Source organism: Pseudorca crassidens, chromosome 4 (assembly GCF_039906515.1).
Source record: "Pseudorca crassidens isolate mPseCra1 chromosome 4, mPseCra1.hap1, whole genome shotgun sequence".
NCBI lineage: Eukaryota > Metazoa > Chordata > Mammalia > Artiodactyla > Delphinidae > Pseudorca > Pseudorca crassidens.
This window is the reverse complement of record NC_090299.1, coordinates 13,918,161-13,941,224: the sequence shown is the minus strand read 5'-3', so window position 1 is coordinate 13,941,224 and position 23,064 is coordinate 13,918,161. Positions and strand designations below refer to the sequence as shown.

General features: G+C 35.8%; 1 protein-coding gene across 4 annotated transcripts in view; it reads left to right on the top strand.

The window, feature by feature from the left end:
- The window catches only part of LARP1B (La ribonucleoprotein 1B), a 130,722-nt gene extending 109,167 nt beyond the window's left edge, over positions 1–21,555 (top strand). For all 4 annotated transcript variants that reach the window (XM_067735094.1, XM_067735095.1, XM_067735097.1 and 1 more), the window contains 5 exons: positions 11,505–11,665; positions 12,007–12,151; positions 17,231–17,340; positions 18,078–18,205; positions 20,281–21,555. In XM_067735094.1, coding sequence (XP_067591195.1) covers positions 11,505–11,665; positions 12,007–12,151; positions 17,231–17,340; positions 18,078–18,205; positions 20,281–20,526 — 790 coding nt within the window. In that variant the 3' untranslated portion in view covers positions 20,527–21,555. The remainder of the gene's footprint in view (positions 1–11,504; positions 11,666–12,006; positions 12,152–17,230; positions 17,341–18,077; positions 18,206–20,280) is intronic.
- Positions 21,556–23,064: the final 1,509 nt, after the last annotated feature.

The window sequence follows — 23,064 nt, the reverse complement described above, 5'->3', positions numbered from 1 at the left end:
CCTTAAGAAACAGGATACATCTCGAATAAACAACCTAACCTTGCCCCTAAAGCAATTAGAGAAACAAGAACAAAAAAACCCCAAAGTTAGCAGAAGGAAAGAAATTATAAAGATCAGACCAGAAATAAGTAAAAAAGAAATGAAGGAAACAATAGCAAAGTTCAATAAAACTAAAAGCTGGTTCTTTGAGAAGGTAAACAAAATTGATAAAACATTAGCCAGACTCATCAAGAAAAAAAGGGAGAAGACTCAAATCAATAGAATTAGAAATGTAAAAGGAGAAGTAACAACTGACATTGCAGAAATACAGAAGATAATGAGAGATTACTACAAGCAACTCTATGCCAAGAAAATGGACAACCTGGAAGAAATGGAAAAATTCTTAGAAAAGCACAACCTGCCAAGACTGAATCAGAAAGAAATAGAAAATATGAACAGACCAATCACAAGCACTGAAATTGAAACTGTGATTAAAAATTTTCCAACAAACAAAAGCCTGGGACCAGATGGCTTCACAGGCAAATTCTATCAAACTTTTAGAGAAGAGCTAACACCTATCCTTCTCAAACTCTTCCAAAATATAGCAGAGGGAGGAACACTCCCAAACTCATTCTACGAGGCCACCATCACCTTGATACCAAAACCAGACAAGGATGTCACAAAGAAAGAAAACTACAGGCCAATATCACTGATGAACATAGATGCAAAAATCCTCAACAAAATTCTAGCAAACAGTATCCAACAGAACATTAAAAGGATCATACACCATAATCAAGTGGGGTTTATTCCAGGAATGCAAGGATTCTTCAATATACGCAAATCAATCAACGTGATACACCATATTAACAAATTGAAGGAGAAAAACCATATGATCATCTCAGTAGATGCAGAGAAATCTTTCAACAAAATTCAACACCCATTTATGGTAAAAACCCTGTAGAAAGCAGGCATAGAGGGAACTTTCCTCAACATAATAAAGGCCATATATGACAAACCCACAGCCAACATCGTCCTCAATGGTGAAACACTGAAAGCATTTCCACTAAGATCAGGAACAAGACAAGGTTGCCTACTCTCACCACTCTTATTCAACATAGTTTTGGAAGTTTTAGCCAGAGCAATCAGAGAAGAAAAGGAAATAAAAGGAATCCAAATTGGAAAAGAAGAAGTAAAGCTGTCACTGTTTGCAGGTGACATGATACTATACATAGAGAATCCTAAAGATGCTACCAGAAAACTACTAGAGCTAATCAATGAATTTGGTAAAGTAGCAGGATACAAAATTAATGCACAGAAATCTCTGGCATTCCTATACACTAATGATGAAAAATCTGAAAGTGAAATCAAGAAAACACTCCCATTTACCATTGCAACAATAAGAATAAAATACCTAGGAATAAACCTACCTAAGGAGACAAAAGACCTGTATGCAGAAAATTATAAGACACTGATGAAAGAAATTAAAGATGATACAAATAGATGAAGAGATATACCATGTTCTTGGATTGGAATAATCAACATTGTGAAAATGACTCTACTACCCAAAGCAATCTACAGATTCAATGCAATCCCTATCAAACCACCACTGGCATTTTTCACAGAACTAGAACAAAAAATTTCACAATTTGTATGGAAACACAAAAGACCCCGAATAGCCAAAGCAGTCTTGAGAATGAAAAACGGAGCTGGAGGAATCAGGCTCCCTGTCTTCAGACTATACTACAAAGCTACAGTAATCAAGACAGTATGGTACTGGCACAAAAACAGAAATATATATCAATAGAACAGAATAGAAAGCCCAGAGATAAACCCACGCACATATGGCCACTTTATCTGTGATAAATTAGGCAGGAATGTACAGTGGAGAAAGGACAGCCTCTTCAATAAGTGGTGCTGGGAAAACTGGACAGGTACATGTAAAAGTATGAGATTAGATCACTCCCTAACACCATGCACAGAAATAAGCTCAAAGTGGATTAAAGACCTAAATGTAAGGCCAGAAACTATCAAACTCTTAGAGGAAAACATAGGCAGAACACTCTATGACATAAATTACAGCAAGATCCTTTTTGACCCACCTCCCAGAGAAATGGAAATAAAAACAAAAATAAACAAATGGGACCTAACAAAACTTAAAAGCTTTTTCACAGCAAAAAAAACCATAAACAAGACCAAAGGACAACCCTCACAATGGGAGAAAATATTTGCAAATGAGGCAACTGACAAAGGTTTAATCTCCAAAATTTACAAGCATCTCGTGCAGCTCAATAACAAAAAAACAAACAACCCAATCCAAAAATTGGCGGAAGACCTAAACAGACATTTCTCCAACAAAGATATACAGACTGCCAACAAACACATGAAAGAATTCTTGACATTTTTAATCATTAGAGAAATGCAAATCAAAACTACAATGAGATATCATCTCACACCAGTCAGAATGGCCATCATCAAAAAATCTAGAAACAATAAATGCTGGAGAGGGTGTGGAGAAAAGGGAGCACTCTTGCACTGCTGGTGGGAATGTGAATTGGTACAGCCACTATGGAGAACAGTATGGAGGTTCCTTAAAAAACTACAAGTAGAACTACCATATGACCCAGCAATCCCACTACTGGGCATATACCCTGAGAAAACCATAATTCAAAAAGAATCATGTACCAAAATGTTCATTGCAGCTCTATGTACAATAGCCCGGAGATGGAAACAACCTAAGTGTCCATCATCAGATGAATGGATAAAGAAGATGTGGCACATATATACAATGGAATATTACTCAGCCATATAAAGAAACAAAACTGAGCTATTTGTAATGAGGTGGATGGACCTAGAGTCTGTCATACAGAGTGAAGTAAGTCAGAAAGAGAAAGACAAATACCATATGCTAACACATATATATGGAATTTAACTAGAAAAAAAATGTCATGAAGAACCTAGGGATAAGACAGGAATAAAGACACAGACCTACTAGAGAATGGACTTGAGGATATGGGGAGGGGGAATGGTAAGCTGTGATAAAGTGAGAGAGTGGCATGGACATATACACACTACCAAACGTAAAATAGATAGCTAGTGGGAAGCAGCCGCATAGCACAAAAAGCTCGGTGCTTTTTGACCACCTAGAGGGGTGGGATAAGGAGGGTAGGAGGGAGAGAGATGCAAGAGGAAAGAGATATGGGAACATATGTATATGTATAACTGATTCACTTTGTTATAAAGCAGAAACTAGCACACCATTGTGAAGCAATTATACTCCAATAAAGATGTAAAAAAAACAAAAAACTGTCAGGATATCAGTTGTTCATCCCAACTTGATCTACATATTCCATACAATTTCAATTAAAAAATCCACATAGAAATAGATCCACATAAATGTAGTCAAATGCTCTTTGATAAAGGAGCAAAGATAATCTTTTTAGCTAATGGTTCTGGCACAATTGGACATTCACATTGAAAAATTAAGTCTAGACATAGATCTTACACCCTTCACAAAAGATAACTCAAAATGCATCACAGACCTAAACGTAAAACACAAAACTATAAAACTCCTTTATAAATCTATAAAAATAACAGGAGAAAATCTACCTGATCTTGAATTGGGTGGTGACTTTTTAGATACAACACCAAAAGCAGAATTTGAGAAGGAAGAAATCAATAAGCTGGACTGCATTAAAATGAAAAACTTTTGCTCTGTGAGCGACACTGTCAAGTGGATGGAAAGACAAGCCCCAGATTGGCAGAAAGTATTTACAAAAGACACATCTGATAAAGGACTATTATGCAAAATATACAAAGAACTTTTAAAACTCAACAACAGCAACAAACCTGGTTAGAAAATGGGCCAAAGACAAACAGACACTTCACCAAAGAAGATGTATAAATGGCAAATAAGCACATGAAGATAGTCCACATCATATTATCAGCAGGGAATTGCAAAGTAAGACAATGGTGAGATTCTACTACATACCTATTAGAATGGCCGAATTCCAGAACACTGACAGCACTAATAAATGCTGGTGAGAATGTGAAGTAACAGGAACTCTCATTCATTGATGGTAGGAATGCAAAATGGTACAGCCACCTTGGAAGACAGTTTGGAAGTTTCTAACAAAACTAAACATACTCTTACCATACAATCTAGCAGTCACCCTCCTTGGTACTTACCCAAAGGAGCTGAACACTTATGTCCACACAAAAACCTGCTCATGGATGTTTAGAACAGCTTTATTCATAATTGCAAAAACTTGGCAGCAGCCAGAACATCCTTCAGTAGGCAAATGGATAAACTGTGGTATATTCAGAAAATGGAATATTATTCAGTGGAAAAAAGAAATGAGCTATCAAACCATGAAGAGACATGGAGGAACCTTAAATGCACATTACTAAGTGAAGGGATCCAATCTGAAAAGGCTACAAATTTCAACTATTCGACATTCTGGAAAAGGAAAACTATGGAGGTGATAAAAAGACCCGTTGTTGTTTCTAGGGGTTGGGGGGAGGAAGAGATGAACAGGTGGAACACAGGATTTTTCGGGAGGTGAAAATACTGTGTATGATACTCTAATGATGGCTACATCTCATTTTACATTTGTCCAAACCCGTAGAATGTCCAACACCAAGAGAGAACACTAATGTAGCTATGGACTTTGGGTGAATATGACGTGTCAGTGTGGGTTTGTCAGTTGTAACAAATGTACCACTCTGTTGGGAGTTGTGCTTGATGTTGATAGTGGGGGAAGCTATTGTGTGGGGAGCAAGGCATGCAGGTGGTATGAGGGAGCTCTCTATACCTTTCATGCAATTTGCCGTAACCCTAGTACTCCTCTGAAAGATAAAGTCTTTATACCAAAAAAAAAAAAAAAGAAAAAAAAATCTGAAAGAGTTCATTACCACTAGATCTGCCCAGCAAGAAATGCTAAAGATAGTCCTCAGTTTGAAATGAATGGACACTAGACAGTAACATGAAGCCATCTGAAGAAAGAAAGAACTTTGGTAAGAGTTTTGTTGTAATTTAATTTGTAACTCCATTTTTTACTTTATATGTTATTTAAAAGACAAATGCATTAAAAAATTACTAATCTATGTTGTTGGGTATATAGTGTATAAAGATGTAATTTATGACATCAGTAACAGAAAGTGGGGAACAGAGGTGTATAAGAGCAGAGTTTTTGTTAAGTGTAATCCTCATGATAACCACAAAGAAAATATCTATAGAATATATATAAAAGGAAATGAGAAGGGATCAAAATATTTTATTCAGAAGGAAAAGAAATAACACAAAAGTTAGACAATAAGAGAGGAAAGGAGGGACAGCAAATCTATAAGGCATATAGAAAAGTAATAACAAAATGGCAGGTCCTTCCTTACCAGTAATTACTTTAAATATGAATAGATTGCATTTTCCAATCAGAAGGCAGAGATTGGCAGAATGGATTAAAAACATGATCCAACTATATACTGTCTACAAGAGACTCATGTTAGATTCAAAGACACAAATAGATTGAAAGTGAAAAGATGCAAATTTAAGAGAGCTGGGGTGGCTATTTTAATATCAAACAAAATACACTTTAAATCCAAAAAGATTATAAGAGCTAAGTATATTATATATTAATAGAAGTTTCATTATAAACATTTATGTAACTAATAACAGCCCCTCGGGAGTTATATGAAGCAAAAACTGACAGAATTGAGAGGAGAAATAAATAGTTCTACAAGAATAATTGGAGATTTCAATACCCTGATTTCAGTAATGCATAGATCATCTCAACATAAGATGATTAACAAAATAGAGGACTTGAGCAACATAATAAGCCAATTAGACCTAACAGACATTTATAGAATATTTCACCCAGCAATAGAAGAATACAAATTCATAAGTACATGTGGGACATTCTCCACAATAGACCATATGTTAGGCTGTAACAGAAGTTTCAATAGATTTTAAAAGAAATGTCACACAAGGTATCTTCTCTGACCACAGTAGGATGATGTTAGAAATCCCTAACAGAAGAAAAACGAAAATTCACAAATATGTGGAAATTAAACAACACATTCTTAAGTACCCCATGGGTCAAAGAAGAAATTGCAATGGAAATTACAGTTCGCCCTCCGTATCCATGGGTTTCGCATCCATGAAGGGTTCTGTAACCAATCCTCCATGAATACTGAGGGATGACTGTACTTAGAGATGAATGAAAGTGGAAACACAGCATACCACATCTTATGGGGTGCAGGAAAATTATAACTAAAAAGAAGAGAAATCACATTTAAAAAGAAGAGAAATCACAAATCAGTAGCCTAACATTTTACCTTAAGGAATTCAAAAAGGAAGAGCAAACTAAAAACAAAGATAGCAGAAGGAAAGAAATATTAAAGATTAGAGTAAAAATAAACAATATAGAGAAGAGTAAAACAGTAGAGAAAATCAGTGAAATCAAAAGTTGGTTCTTTAAGAAGATCAACAAACTGACAAGCCTTTCTTTAGCTAGACTGCCAAGGGAAAAAAAGAAGATATAAGTAACTAAAATCAGAAATGAAAATGGAGACATTACTACTGACCTTATAGAGATAGAAGGGATCCTAAGAGAATACTATGAACAAATTACTATACATCAACAAATTAGGTAACCTAGAAGGAATGCATAAATTCCTTGAAACATATAAATTACTTAAACTGATTCAATAAGAAATAGAAGATTCGACCCACCTATAAGAAGTAGGGAGATCAAATCAGGAATCAAAAATCCCTAACAAAGAAAGTTCTGGACCAAATTGCTTCACTAGTAAGTTCTACCAAATAGTTGAAGAAGAATTAACACTAACTCTCTTCAGACTCCTTCAAAAAATTGAAGAGAAGGGAATATTTATTCTCTGAGGCCTGCATTACCCTAATACCAAAACTAGATAAAGATATCACAAGAAAATAAAATTATATGCCAGTATTCCTATGAATATAGATGCATATGTCCTCAACAAAATATTAGCAAATGTAATCCAATAGCATAATAAAATGATTATTCACCATGGCAAGCAGGATTTATCCCAGTAGTACAAGAGTGGTTCAATACAAGAAAATCAACATTATACATCATATTAATAGAACTAAGGGAAAAACTACATAATCATATCAATTGACATAGGAAAGGACAAAATCCAACTTTTATGATTAAAACCTCTTAGAAAACTAGGATTAGAGGGAAAATTCCTCACACGAAAAAAGCATTTATGAGAAACCCATGGCTGGTGTTATACTCAATGGTGAAAGACTGAAAGCTGTCCCCCTAAGATCAGGAACAAGACAGGAATACATGCTTTTGCCATTGGTATTCACTGTTGTGCTGGAAGTCCTAGCCAGAACTAATAGAGAAGAAAATGAAAGAAAAGACATCAAATATGAAAGGAAGAGGTAAATCTATCTCTAATCACAAATAATATGATTCCATAAATAGAAAATTACAAAGAATCAACAAGAAAGAAACTGAAGCTAATAAACAAATTTGGCAAAGTTGCACTGTACAAAATACACATAAATCAGCTTGTGTTTCTATATGCAGCATTGAATGATTTGAAAAGGAAATTAAGAAAGCAATTCTATTTACATTAGCGTCTAAAAATTAAATACTTAGGAATAAATCTAACCAAGGAGGTGAAAGACTTATACACTGAAAACTACAAAACACATTGCTGAAAAAATTATAGGAGACCTAAATAAATGGAAAGACAATCCATTTTCATGGATAGGAAGACTTAACATTGTTAAGACATTATTACAATCGAAAGTGATCTATAGATTTAAAACAATCCCTACAAAAATTCCAATACCCTTTTTCACAAAAATGGAAAAGCTGATCCTCAAATTTATATGGAATTGCAAGGAGCCCTGAAAAGCCCAAATGACCTTAAAAAGAAAAATAAAATTGGAGGACCAACACTTCCCAACTTTGAAAGTTACTACAAGGCTACAATAATTAAAACAGTATGGTCTTGGCATAAGGACAGATGTATAGACCAATGGAATAGAGAGTCTAGAAATAAAATCTGTCATATATGGTCAGTTTATTTTCTACAAGGGTGCTGAGACTGTTCAGTGAAGGAGAGGGTCATCTTTTTAACAAATGTTGCTGGGAAAACTGGATATCCAACATGTGAAAGGATGGGATCCATACTTTATACCAGATACCAAAAAATTAAAATGGATCAAAGATGTAAACTTAACAGCTAAAACTGTAAAACTCTTAGAAGAAAATGTAGGGGAACATCTTTATGACCCTAGATTTGACAGTGGTTTCTTGAGCATGACACCCAAAACACAGACAATAAAAGAGAAAAATTGATAAATTTTACTTCATCATAATTATGAACTTTTGTGTATCAAAGGAAACTATCAGAGTGAAGAGACAACCTACTGAATAGGAGAAAATATTTGCAAATTATATATCTGATAACGGGTTAATAGTCCAAATATATAGAAGTCTCCCAAAAAACCCAATTCAAAAATTGGGAAAGGATTTGAATAGACATTTCTCCAGAGAAGATATACAAATGGCCAATAAACCAATGAAAATGTGTGCAATATCATTAATCATTAGAGAAATGCAAATCAAAAACCACAATGAGATATCTCTTCATACCCATTAGGATGGTGTTATGGACTGAATTGTCTCTCTGAAATTATATGCTGAAACCCTAACCCCCCTGCTTGACTGTATTTGAGATAGGGCCTTTAAGGAGATAATTAAGGTTAAATGAAACCATACGATGGGGCCCTAATCTGACCTTATAAGAAGAGGAAGAGACACCAGAGATCTCTCTCTTTCTGCGTGTAGACAGAGGAAAGGCCATGTGAGGACACAATGAGAAGGTGGTTCTCTGTAAGCCAGGAAGAGAGGCCTCCCCAGAAACCAACACTGCTGGCCCTATGATCTTGGACTTCTAGCCTCCAGAACTGTGAGAACATAAATTTCTATTGTGTAAGCCATCCAGTCTGTGGTATCTTGTTATGGCAGCTGAGCTGACTAATACAGATATGTATAATCAAAAAAACTGAAAGCAAATGTTTGTGTGGATGTGGAGAAATTAGAACCCTGTGCATTGCTCTTGGAAATATAAAATGCTGCAGCCATTGTAGAAAGCAGTTTGGCATTTTCTCAAAATGGTAAAACACAACTAACACATGACCCAGCTATTTGACTCCTAGGTATATATCCAAAAGAATTGAAAAGAGGGAGTTGAACAGATATTTTTATGCCATGTTTATAGCAGCATTATTTATAATAGCCAGAAGGTGGAAACAACACTAGAGTCCATCAGCAGATGACTAGATAAACATAGTAGGTATATACATACAATGGAATATGATTCAACCATATAAAAAATGAAATTTTGATTTCAGCTTTAACATGGATGGACCTTGAGAACATGCTTAGTGATATTAGGCAGACTGAGAAGGATGAATATAGTATGTTTCCACTTATATGAGGTACCTAGAATAGTCAAAGACAAAGTAAAATAGAGGTTACTGGGGACTGCAGGGAGAGGGAAAGGGGTTATTCATTATTTAATGGATAGAGTTTTTGTTGGGAATAATAAAGAAGGTTTTGGTAGAGGTAGTGGTAATAGTTATATAACATTGTGAATATTTAATGCTGATGAGTAGTACACTTAAGAATGGCTAAAATTACAAATATCATATATATTTTACAACACACACAAACTCCTAAAAAATAACCCAGCATTGATTTCATTAGATAAGTGTTTAGGTATGAGTGGGAATTACTAGGCTCATAGTGACAAATACAAAGTTTCCAAAATTCTTATTTTTGCATGAAAGCTCGAATTTTTCCTGAACGTTACAGACTCATTTTGTTCATTTTCAAGGAAATGTCTGACACAAAACAAAGTCTGAATAACCATAATTTGTTGGCTATTCTTCTAATTAAAAATGGTATTCCATGAAAAAAACAGTTTGGCTCATAATTTTATCGCATGAGTGCTTTAAGACAACTGTTGTAGTTAGTACTGCTGTAACAAATATGCCATAGGCTGGGGAGCTTAAACAACAAACATTTATTTCTCACAGACCCAAGATTAAGGTGCCAACAGATCCCATATCTGGTGAGGGCCTGCTCCCTAGTTTGCAGATGGCCATCTTGTTGTATCTTCACATGGCAGAGAGCAGAGAGAGAAGAAGGAAGCTCTCTTGTGTCTCCTCTCATAAGGGCACTTATCCCACTCATGAGAGCTCTAGTGTCATGACTTATTTTACATCCTAGTACCGTCACATTGGGGGTTAGGAATTCAACAAACATTTAGTTCATAACAACAGCCATCATATTTTGATATGCTACAAAAGTGCTTTTCTCCCCCTAATTGTTATAAAAAACACAATGAAATACTCATTTCATATTCAAAACTCATGAAATATTCATCATCTTAACCATTTTTAGGAGTACAGTTCAGTTGTGTTAAGTATATTCACGTTGTTGTGAAATATCTCCAGAATGTTCTCATTTTGCAAAGCTAAAGCTTCTGTCCCATTTTGTCACACACAATGAGATGTACTCAAGTGTTGAGATTTCATAAAGTTAATTTTTTTTTTTTGCTTCATCAAGGAACTCTTAAGGTGAAACTGGCATTAAAAATTTTTTTTCAAGTACACAGCAGTGAATAATATAACCACTAGTAAGTAAAGTTTGGTGCCACTGACTCAGTTTGCATCAGCAGTTTTATACACCATTGTTTAGTACTATCAGTACAGATGTAAACACAGTGAAGAGAGCAAATAATGTCTAAGTATTGTTGTGAAAATAGTTTTGACCTTGCAGACTTTCTGAAAGGTTCTTGGGAACCCCTCCAAGCATCTACAGACCACACATTGAGAACCACTGATTTAGAGCGGTCTTAGGAAGATCATTTTGGTGGCAGTATAGAGGAGGGAGATTGAAAAAACAAGGAGACCAATTAGTTCAAGTGAAAGAGGAGGAAAGCCTCAATTTGAATAACAGAGTGAAGATGAAAAGGAAAAGATAGATATAGGCGAAATTTCAGAAGTGAAATTGATTTACAGAATTACAGGTATGTCTTTAGGATAATGAAAATATTGCCTTTGTGCCAGATTTTATCCACTTTACTCAATTTATATCATTAACCTAATTACTCATGAAAATTGAAAATTTCCCCAGTACTATAAGAAAAAAACCAAATATAACTAAATTAATAATGTATCTGGAAGAGAAGAGTAAGCTAGCTAGTCAGTTATCTGCTTCTACTTATTGTTTTAGTTTGAGAATTTATGACCATGTCCTTTATCAAATTCTGAATTTACCCATGTGTTGAACATAGATAGCAATTCATATGTAGATCCGTGTATCATTAGTTTAGGAGAGTTTTAGGGACTAATGCCTTTTCCACTGCTCAGATTCTCAGTAAACAAATAGTACAAATTGGTTTAAACACTTGGTTCTTGATATTTCAGTTTGAAGGCTTTTTTCCCCCTCCTCAAACAGCAGTTCAAATGCTTCGCCTTCAGGAGGTGCACCACTAGTAGGAAGTTATGGATGTACTCCTCATTCATTCCCAAAGTTCCAGCATCCTTCTCACGAACTTTTGAAGGAAAATGGCTTTACCCAACAAGTGTACCACAAGTATCGTAGAAGATGCCTAAGTGGTAAGAGCCTTCCTTTATATAGCTATCTTTAAAATTAAAACATAATTCTAAAAAATTCAAGTTGTGACATTTAATATCAGGTTAAAATAGTCCTTTGTTAAAATTGCCTTAAGTAAATGTGTTCATATATGTTCTTTATTCATGTATTTTGTAGCTTAGACACATTAGGAAATAAAGCTTACTATATTCTTGTTACTATTGACAAATGCTTAAATTTGAGCAGTGAGTCAGAAAATGGATTATTTGTTCTTTGTTTAAAAGAAACCCAATTGGGGATTAATATGTTTCAGCTTTCTTTATTTTACGCTATGTAAAACATCTGCTGTTTTGACTTTTTCCAGAGAGAAAACACTTGGGAATTGGCCAGTCTCAAGAAATGAATACCCTCTTTCGTTTCTGGTCCTTTTTCCTCAGAGATCACTTCAATAAAACAATGTATGAGGAATTTAGACAACTTGCTTGGGAAGATGCAAAAGAAAATTACAGGTCAAATATTTTCTCTTATTTTTACACTTGGAGGGAATTTTTTAAAAATACTAAAAACTAGTACAGAAGTAGCCTGATTTTGAACTGTGAAAGTACCACGTGATAACTGGGAGAAGGACTGTGTTAGTTTTCTATTGCTGCATAGCAAATTACCCCAGAACGCAGAAGCTTAAAACAACAAACATTTATTAGTTCATAGTTTCTAAGGGTCAAGACTCCAGAAACAGCTTAGCTGGGTGGCTCTGGTTCAGTTCTCTCATAGGATTGCAGTCAAGGTATTGGACAGGGCTGCAGTCTCTGAAGACTTGACTCAGGCTAGAGGATCTTCTTCAAGCTCATTCACTTGGATATTGGCAGGAGGCTTCAGTACCTTGGCACATAGGTCTCCCCATAGGGCATTTCACGATGTGACTTCACCCAGAGTGAATGATCTAAGAAAGGGGGAGAACTTCCAAGATGAATGCTTCGGTGTCTTACTTAACCTGCACTTGAAAGTGACATCACTTCTGCCATATTATAGTGTTCACACAAACCAACCCTGGTATAATGTAGGAGGGGACTACACAGGTTTGTGGGTATCATGTTTGGAACCATGTTAGGGGCTGGTACAAAGGCCAAATGTAATTTTAAAGACAGATTTTTCTCTCTCTTGCCCCTACCATTACAGATTTCCCTTGGATGTGCATATACATCCCCAAATTGTTACATGCTTAGAGCCAAACCAGTTAAGATTCCTTGAGACAAGAAAAAATAAGGTCTCTCATGATACATCCTGACACACCTGTTCAGTCTCATTTTTTCCTACTACAGTTGACTGTTCAACAACCAGTTTGAACTGAATGGGTCCACTTATATGCAGAATTTTTTCCATAGTAAATACTACAGTACTACATAATCCATGGTTGCTTGAATCTGTGGATGAGGAACTGTGGATATGGAGGAACCGTGTATACAGAGGGCCAACTTTTAAGTTAATACTCAGATTTTTAACTGTGGGAGGGTTGGCGCTCCTAACGTGCATGTTGTTCAAGGGTCAACTGTAGTTCTCTAGGCAACCGTGGTACTGAACTACGTGTTCTCCAAATGAACCGAGCTCTCTAGCCTCTAGACATCTGTACATATTCTTACCTCTGCTTATTCTTCTCTTATCCTCCCTCTGCTTTGCTAACTCTTCTTTTTGTCTAGGGTAGATCTTGCTTCCATGAGGAATGTTCAGGGTAATTTGTGCCAATAGGGCTGAATTGAGAACAGACCAAGAGGATGAGAAGGAACATGAAATGGATTCATGCAAGCTAAGCTATTCATTCTTGGGAAAAGGGAGGAAGGAAGATGAGATGGAAGAAGAAAAAAGATAGTTTTCCACTCAATATTTACCTAAATTTACCCTTCTTCAGGTTCTAAAAATGGATTCCTCTTGTAAAGCTCAAATAAGAATCTATTGTTAATCAATATTGTGATCAAGAGGAATACAAGATATGCAAATACATTTCTTTGAAAAAAAATATACATTTGCACTGACTTGTGTAAAAATAAAGCCCATTTAGTTTTCATCTAGAATCTTGATCTTGATCAGGAATGATAAATAAATGGCATGTGTACCTTTTTCCCTCTTCTCTGTTCATTACTGACATCTCTAAATCAATCCCAGCATTGTTTAATATTATTCTTGAATTCAGATTTATAGTCTTTCTTATCACAGCTCTGATAGCTACTGCCAGTTTATCAGAGTTGGCACTGAAGGCAATATTTGCCATTTCTTTCTTTCAAAATTTTTTATTTTATGTTGGGATATAGTTGATTTACAATGTTGTGTTAGTTTCAGGTGTACAGCAAAGTGAATCAGTTATACATATACATACAATCCATTCTTTTTCAGATTCTTTTCCATATAGGTTGAGTAGAGTTCCCAGTGCTAGTAGGTCCTTGTTAATTATCTGTTTTATCTACAGTAGTTTGTATGTGTTAATCCCAACCTCCTAATTTATCCCTCCCCTCACCGTTTCCCTTTGGAAAACAAACCATAAGTTTGTTTTCAAAGTCTGTGAGCCTGTTTCTGTTTTGTAAATAAGTTCATTTGTATCATCTTTTTAGATTCCACATACAAGTGATATCTATATGATACTTGTCTTTGTCTGACTTCGTATGACAATCTCTAGGTCCATCCATGTTGCTGCAAATGGCATTATTTCATTCTTTTTTTATGGTTGAGTAGCATTCCATTGTATATATGTACCACATCTTCTTTATTCATTCATCTGTCGATGGACATTTAGGTTGCTTCCATGTCTTGGTTATTGTAAATAGTGCTGCTATGAACGTTGGGGTGCATGTATATTTTCAAATTGTAATTTTCTCCAGATACATGCTCAGGAGTGGGATTGCTGGATCATATGGTAGTTCTATGTTTATTTTTCTAAGGAACCTCCAAACTGTTCTTCATAGTGGCTAATCTAGATTTTCTCATTTAAACTGTGTTTTGCTACCCGTTAGTGGGTTGTGAAATCAGTTTAGTGGTTCTGACTTACTTAAAAAAATAGAAAATATCAGACTACACTGAACATAGTAAGGTTAATATGTTTTACAATTCATACATAAATACAAATTTAATTATTTACAAAACATATATGTTTTTATGTACACACGTATATATGTGAGTGTTGACTTGGTCACAAGGTAAAATGTTTTTCTTACTATTGGACTTAGAAAAGTTTGAAAGCATTTATTATAATTAATCAGCATATTTTGCTATTTATGCAAATAATTTCTGTTTGTTCCTCAGGACTTTCTATAACTTTTCTGATCCCATTTATACCCAAGTCTAGATTGGGAGTTCCTCTTCTTTGTTCCTATGGTATTCTGTGTATGTTTATAATAGCTTAACATACTACCTGATACATAGTAAGTGCTCAATAAATGGTTACTTTTATTAGGAAGAAGATCAGTACTGAATATATCCATTGACTAACATTAGCAGTAGGATGGTTTCAAGAAGAAAGGAGAGAAGTAACATTAATTACATACACATCTGCAATGTGCCAGCTCTGGTCTAAGTGCTTTACAAATATTATCTATTATTGAAAAGTAGGATATTATTATCCCCATTTTTAGAGAGATGATTATAAGCCTAGAATTCAAATGTAGTTCTTTCTGGTTCTCAGCCTTTTTGTTTTCTACTCATCTAAGCTGTCTCACAGTGATTGGTCAGTGAGTAAATGACAACTGAGAGACTGGTCATTTGCTCCTGCTCTTTTTTTTTTTTTTTTTTTTTTTGTGGTACGCGGGCCTCTCACTGTTGTGGCCTCTTCTGTTGCGGAGCACAGGCTCCGGACGCGCAGGCTCAGCGGCCATGGCTCACGGGCCCAGCCACTCCGCAGCATGTGGGATCTTCCCGGACCAGGGCACGAACCCGTGTCCCCTGCATCGGCAGGCGGACTCTCAACCACTGCGCCACCAGGGAAGCCCTGCCCCTGCTCTTTACTCCAGCATTTATGATGCATATTTGGATTGTATTATTAATGTCATATTTTTGATCTTTGGAATTAGTTTCCTGAAAAGTAAGACTAGAAATCCAGATATTGTAGTAGTCAGTTGGCCTTTACCCAAAATCTAAGAATCCTAACATTCCTCTAAAATGTCATTTACTTGATAAAACCTAAAATTTCTCAATCCTGCTTTCCAGAAAGAAAGAAAGAAGCCTAGGCTTCAGCCCCAGAGATTATGATTTCATTGGTTTGGAGTGGAGCCTGGGCGTCAGCATTTTTTTAAAGCTTCCTAGATGGTTCACATAGGTAGTCAAGGTTGAGAACCACTGGTATCAATATAATATGATCCCATAAGAGGAGTATTAAGACAGATTTGTCATTCTGAACTGTTGTTCCTTTAGTACTCAGTCCCCTTAGCCTCAGTCATACAAGCTCAAGGAATAGTGTCATTTATGGCTACCAAAGGAAAGGGCTCAGGTTAGTGTATGGTTGGTAGTCCTGCATTCCTCTTGCCATCTTACCAAGAAACCTGTTTATTCTTCCAGAGAGACCGTCACTCTCTATCTTGTAAATAAGCTGGTTACAAAGGACATATGCATGGATAAACACACACACACACACACACACACACACACACACACACACACACACACACACACACACACACACACACCCTTCTTCCTGTGAATAATGGTTGGGCAGTATTATGATACCAGGAATGAAGAAATATAGCCTCCCCTCCACTGAGGCACCCAGAATGACTTAAGGATTCTACATGAGGGATTTTCTAAATTGCGACATGCTTTCTTTGAATGAGCTGGATGGTCCCTTTACTGCTGTCCATTGACCTTGTGCATGTCCACTCTCATGGGTTCTGCTCATCACCATTAGTTGAAGGTTGAGCCCATGTAGTTTCTTGATCCACTGTCCAAAACTTGTCTCAGGTTCTTTAGGTAGCTGTAAGAAGAAACAAATTTTTCTGATTTATGCAGTGATACAATTCTTTTGGCAAAATATCTTTTATTTAATATACTTTATAAGCAGGAAGGCTCTCTTAGGAGACATTTAATTAGGTTTGTCCCTTTATAGTTGAATGGGTCAACCACACCTAGAGTCTGTGGCCCAAGAGTATGGTCTTTATCTTCCTAGAGATTATGTTCGAGTATTTAATACCATGTACTAACACACCATTATAAGCCTTGGTTTGGGAAAAAATCTAAAACATTGCCAGTTTGTCACTAAATCTTTTGAAATACCGGGGAAAAATGCCAGGGAGTTCTTCAGAAATACCAGGGAGAGATCCTGTGTCTGTTCAAAGAAACCATAGTGTAGTTGTCCAAGGGCTGCCTCTTATTTTGCATATTCCCAGTATACCTCCATGAGATGCTATGCCTGAGTCAACAAAACTAGCAAAGCCAGCTGTAGATTACTAATTACCACTTCAGCTAAAAATCTGCGTACTAAAAATTACATACATTTGAACACTTTTGTTTGAGATTATTTGTGTCATGTTTTCCTGTATCAGTGCTGTTAAATATGACTATTTGCATTGTCATAGGAAAAATTCTATTATAAACTTTTTATTTTCTTCCCACAGGTATGGATTAGAATGTCTGTTCAGGTTTTATAGTTATGGACTGGAAAAAAAATTCAGACAAGAAATTTTTAAGGATTTCCAAGAAGAAACCAAAAAAGACTGCGAATCTGGTAAAATAAAACAATAAACTTATTCTATTTGGAAATTGTAAATCTGAGTCTGTCAATAAATAGGGAGTTTGTAACTTTTTTTTAGGGCAGACTGTTTAAGACTTTCAGGCCACTATTATGGTTTGTGATGAAGGATAGAGCACCATATAGTACGAAAGTCTTACTTGTGAGATGTTGGAAAATAGCCACTCCGAAGTGTTTCCTTATTTGTATTTTGTCTTTATTCATTTGACACACATGACTACTCACTGATGTTCCATTACATGAAAATTCTATGCAACATGAGCAAGTGTGTTTGGAAAGGTGGAATAGCACAGTGAGTAACAGTGCAGACTCTGGGCTAGATCCGTAAGTCTGAATCCCATTTCCCCTACTTTGTAGCTCTGTGGCCATGGGTAAGTTACTTAACCTTGTTAGAAAAACAAACAAACAAAAAAAACCCCAAAACCTTGTTAGCCCAGTTTACTCATCAGTAGTATACCCAAGAGCACCTATATTACAGGGTTGTATATAGTTCAAATTAGTTTAATATACAATAAACCACTTAAATAATACGTGTTACATGGCAAATGCTCAGTAAATGTTAGCTGCCATTATTCATTACAATGTCTTATCTTCAAGATCTAGATAAAGTGTACATAGAAGACATGGTTTAATGCTGGTAGGATCATATCCCATATGAATCATTTTTTAAAGATTCTATATATTTTATCATGTATATTCTTCTTTGTTATTAGGTCAGCTGTATGGATTAGAAAAGTTTTGGGCTTACCTAAAATATTCTCAATCTAAGACACAGTCTATTGACCCCAAACTTCAGGAATACCTCTGTAGCTTTAAGAAGTTGGAAGACTTCCGTGTTGACGTAAGTTTTAAGTCCTTTCCCCTGTATTATTTTTATTACTCTTATGTTTGAGCTATCAGTGACTTTCTTAAGTTTAATTTTATAATTTTTATTTATTTATTTATTTATTTATTTATTTATTTGCGGTACGCGGGCCTCTCACTGCTGTGGCCTCTCCCGTTGCGGAGCACAGGCTCCGGACGCGCAGGCTCAGCGGCCATGGCTCACGGGCCCAGCCGCTTTGCGGCATGTGGGATCTTCCCGGACCGGGGCACAAACCCGTGTCCCTTGCATCGGCAGGCGGACTCTCAACCACTGCGCCACCAGGGAAGCCCAGTATAATTTTTATTTTTTAAATTTAATTTTGAAAATTTAACTTTCCAGTTTTGAAATAAAACTTTAAAAGAGGTGCAAAAATAGTATAGCGAATTCCCATATATTCTGTTTACCCAGAGTCCCTAAATGTTAATATCTTACATGACCATGGAGCAATGGTCAGTTCACTTTAATTTTGATATGCATGATAAACATTTTATGGATTTAGTAACTTTTATATGGATATGTTACTCATTTCTCACTAGCAGTTTTTATTTGTTTTTATTTTTTTAAAGATTTCTTTATTATTTCTTTATTTTATTTTATTTATTTTTGGCTGTGTCGGGTCTTAGTCACGGCACACGGGATATTCGTTGTGGCACACGGGCTTCTCTCTAGTTGTGGCGTGTGGGTTTTCTCTTCTTTAGTTGTGTTGTGTAGGCTCCAGGGCCTGTGGACTCTGTAGTTGTGGTGTGCAGGTTCCAGAGCATGTGGGCTCTGTAGTCTGCAGCACGCAGGCTCTCTAGTTGAGGCACGTGAGCTCAGGAGTTGTGGCATGTGGGCTTAGTTGCCCCACAGCATGTGGGATCTTAGTTCCCTGACCAGAAATTGAACCCACGTCCCCTGCATTTAGGGTAGGTTCTTTACCAGTGGACCACCAGGGAAGTCCCCTCACTAGCAGTTTTTAAATTTTTCACTTTTTATGTACTTGTATCCTATAGTTTCCATAACACATGCTCATGTAACATGGATTTATGGTTCCCCACATAATAAAATTAGGGCAAGAATGTTATGTGCATGTGTAGAGACAGGAGAATAGGGTTTAGACAATTTGATTTCAAGAGGAAAAGGAAAACATTTTAAGAAAAGAAGTGGATGAGCATAATAAGATAAAGGAAAAGGAGAAAGAAGAGAAGAGAGAAATAAGGAAAGAAGAATCAAAAAGAGCAGAAAAGAGAGAGGTGAAAGGAAGGCTAGGTTCATCTCTGCTTAGTATTATAATTAGTTTGTCGTTTGTAGTTTTGTGTAAATAGATATGATAGCCCAGGGATGGAGTTAATAGAAATGCCTCCATCTCTGGAATTAAAGAGCTGTGTTTCAGACTTCCCTGGTGGTCCAGTGGTTAAGACTCCACACTTTCCAATGCAAGGGGCACACATTCGATCCCTGCTCAGGGAACCAAGATCCCTCATGCCTTGCAGCATGGCCAAAAATTAAAAAAAAAAAAAAAAAAGCTATGTTTCTAGAGTGGTCCAGCCAGTTCTGTCACAAGATGTCCCTGCTTTATAATACTAGTGATTTTTGCCCTATCTGAACAGAAGCCAAGAATTCAGACCTCTGCTTTTAAATTTGTGTCATGTTTTCCTGTATCAGTGCTGTTAAGTATGACTATTTGCATTTTAAATACTGTGGAAGTTTGGAGAAGAAAGGGGTTAGAGTTATAAATGCTTTGCAACTGACAGAAGTTTCATAAAGAAGGAAAATGTCCTCTCTGAAACATTTTCCCAGAGACAACGAACCCAGCCTTATCCTTATGCCCTACTATTTAGTTCAAGCCCTAAAACATAGGAGTAGCTTAATAAACATGTTAAATGAAAGAATTGACTGATAAGGAGGAAATTTAAGTTTAATACCTTGAATTGCTGTTAAGTTTTCATTATACTAATAAAATCTACTGAAGTGCCGGCATAGTTTCCCTCTGTTAGAAAAGTCTGGCCTTAGATTTTGAAGGGAAGAAAAAATAGTAAAATCATCACTATGTTGTCTTTCATAATTTGCAGCCCCCTATAGGTGAGGAATTTGGAAGAAAAAGACATTCATCTACTTTTGGTGATGCGAGTAATCGTCACAGACTTCCATCTAATTCCTCTACAAAGTCACCGAGTGCTGCTAAGCCTACACCTGACAATCAGCTTCGGGTCCCAACAAACTCTCCCAGAAGGAATACTTCACAGCAGTCCAATGACAATTCACGCCAGAACAGTGCTGCCTCAGTCTCAACACATGGTGAACTGCCTGAGAAATAGACTCTTATGAAAGTTGTTTGCCCTTGAAATCAACATTTACATCAGTATTTATTGGGGGAAATCCTCTGATGTTTAATTGTCATAATCAGAAAAAAGAAAAAGGAAGAAAAATGGCAGCATTATTTTCTAGAAAGATAAATTCTAAAAACGTTTTCCCTGATTTCACGAATAAGTTTAATTTTGGTAACCTTTTATAGAGATCCTCTAGTAATACATTTTGGTCTCAAATATATATTTGAAATAATATATTTCATTTTCAAAGCCATTGTTTATAAGAACAGCATTCCTTAAATATATACAAAAACAACACAAGGAATGCCTAACATTTCAGCTCATACTTCTTAAAGAAGATATAGTATGTTATAGTCATCTATTCTATAGAGCTTTCTTAAAGAATCCAATAACCCCACTGTCAATTCATATTTGAACTTATCAAAAACAAAGGACAATTATGTATATGTTTTTTAAATTCAGAAAAAGAATGTGAAATGATACATTTGCTTTTCTTTTAGATTTATAGTTTAAAGAAAACTTTTTTTTTTTTTTTTACAAAAGTAGAAATATATTGCAGTTATTTTGAAGTATATGCACTTTGGATGTTGGGTTTTGCCTTTTTCCCCATTAGTCATACCTCATGATTTCCATAGTTATTGTTGTGTTGGTATGGAATGTTCTGAATTGGCATCAGCCAGTTACGTTTTAGAAGAGATTTACTTTTTGTGACTATATACGCCTGCACAAGTAATTGAAAACTGAGTTGGGATTGGTTGGAATACTGTCCTAAATTAGTTAAATCTTGCACTGTTTTGAATGCATTTGCTGTTTGTACATCTGCAGGTGTGTATGTCACAAGTAATCAGATTATCTTCAGTTTAAAAGGAGTACCTTTTTGTGTCCTTTACTTTTGTTTTATGCTTATAAAAAGTGTTTTCAAGAAACGAATTGACTTCTAATTTTTATTGCTGTTGCAACTGACGTAAATGATAGTTTCAGTTTTTGTGGGAATTAAAATAAAGCACTTATTCTAAATTATTTGAATTGATTTTTAATTACTTTTGTTTAGAATACAGCTGAAAAGATGTAATTTTCAAATTCTGCTAGTAGAAGACCACTGTAGTGGGTGGGCCAAAAGTTTCGTTCAGTTTTTTCTATAAGATGGATCTAGTAGCACTTAGTTGTCTTTAACTTTATTTGAAACAATTTTGTTAGATTATATGTGACAGCTGTCAGATCAGCGTGCCTTAAAAAAAGACTTACCAAAATTGGTGAATTTTTGTGTAGCCATTTAAATATTGAAGATGGAAGAAAAAAACAATATTTTCAGCATATTATGCTTTATTATTTCAAGAAAGGTAAAAATGCAACTGAAACGCACAAAAACATTTGTGCAGTGTGTGAAGGACGAGCTGTGACTGATCAAACATGTCAAAAGTGGTTTGTGAAGTTTCGTGCTGGAGATTTCTTGCTGGATAATGCTCCACGGTTGGGTAGACCAGTTTAAGTTGATAGGGATCAAACCGAAAAAATAATTGAGATCAACATTATACCACGCGGAAGATAGCTGACATACTCAAAATATCCAAATCAAGTGTTGAAAATCATCTGCACCAGCTTGGTTATGTGAATCGCTTTGATGTTTGGGTTCCACATAGGTTAAGTGAAAAAAACCATCTTGATCGTATTTCCTCATGTGAGTCTCTAGTGAAACGTAATGAAAATGTTCCGTTTTTAAATTGTGACGGGCGATGAAAAGTGGATACTGTACAACAATGTGGAATGGAAAAGATCTTGGGGCAAGCGAAATGCACCACCACCAACCACACCAAAGGCCGGTCTTCATCCAAAGAAGGTGATATTTTGTATATGGTGGGATTGGAAGGGGGTCCTCTATTATGAGCTCCTTCTGGAAAACGAAACGATTAATTCCAACAAGTACTGCTCCCAATTAGACCAACTGAAAGCGGCACTCGATGAAAAGTGTCCAGAATTAGTCAACAGGAAATACATAATCTTCCATCAGGATAATGCAAGGCTGCATGTCTCTTTGATGACCAGGCAAATATCGTTACAGCTTGGGTGGGAAGTTCTGATTCAACCGCTGTATTCACCAGACATTGCACCTTCGGATTTCCATTTATTTCAGTCTTTACAAAATTCTCTTAATGGAAAAAATTTCAATTCCCTGGAAGACTGCAAAAGGCATCTGGAACAGTTCTTTGCTCAAAAAGATGAAAAGTTTTGGGAAGATGGAATTACGAAGTTGCCTGAAAAATGGCAGAAGGTTGTGGAACAAAAAGGTGAATACGTTGTTCAATAAAGTTCTTGGTGAAAATGAAAAATGTGTCTTTTATTTTTACTTAAAAAACCGAATGCACTTTTTGGCCCACCCAATATGTTGTGAATGAAGTTTCAGTGTTAAACTTACATCCATTTTTATTTAGCTTATATGTTTTCTTGTACTGGCAAGAAGCAGCTAGTTTAATACACTAAATTTATTATTTTCTTTTTGGTGTCTTGTTCTTATAGAATGACAGTATT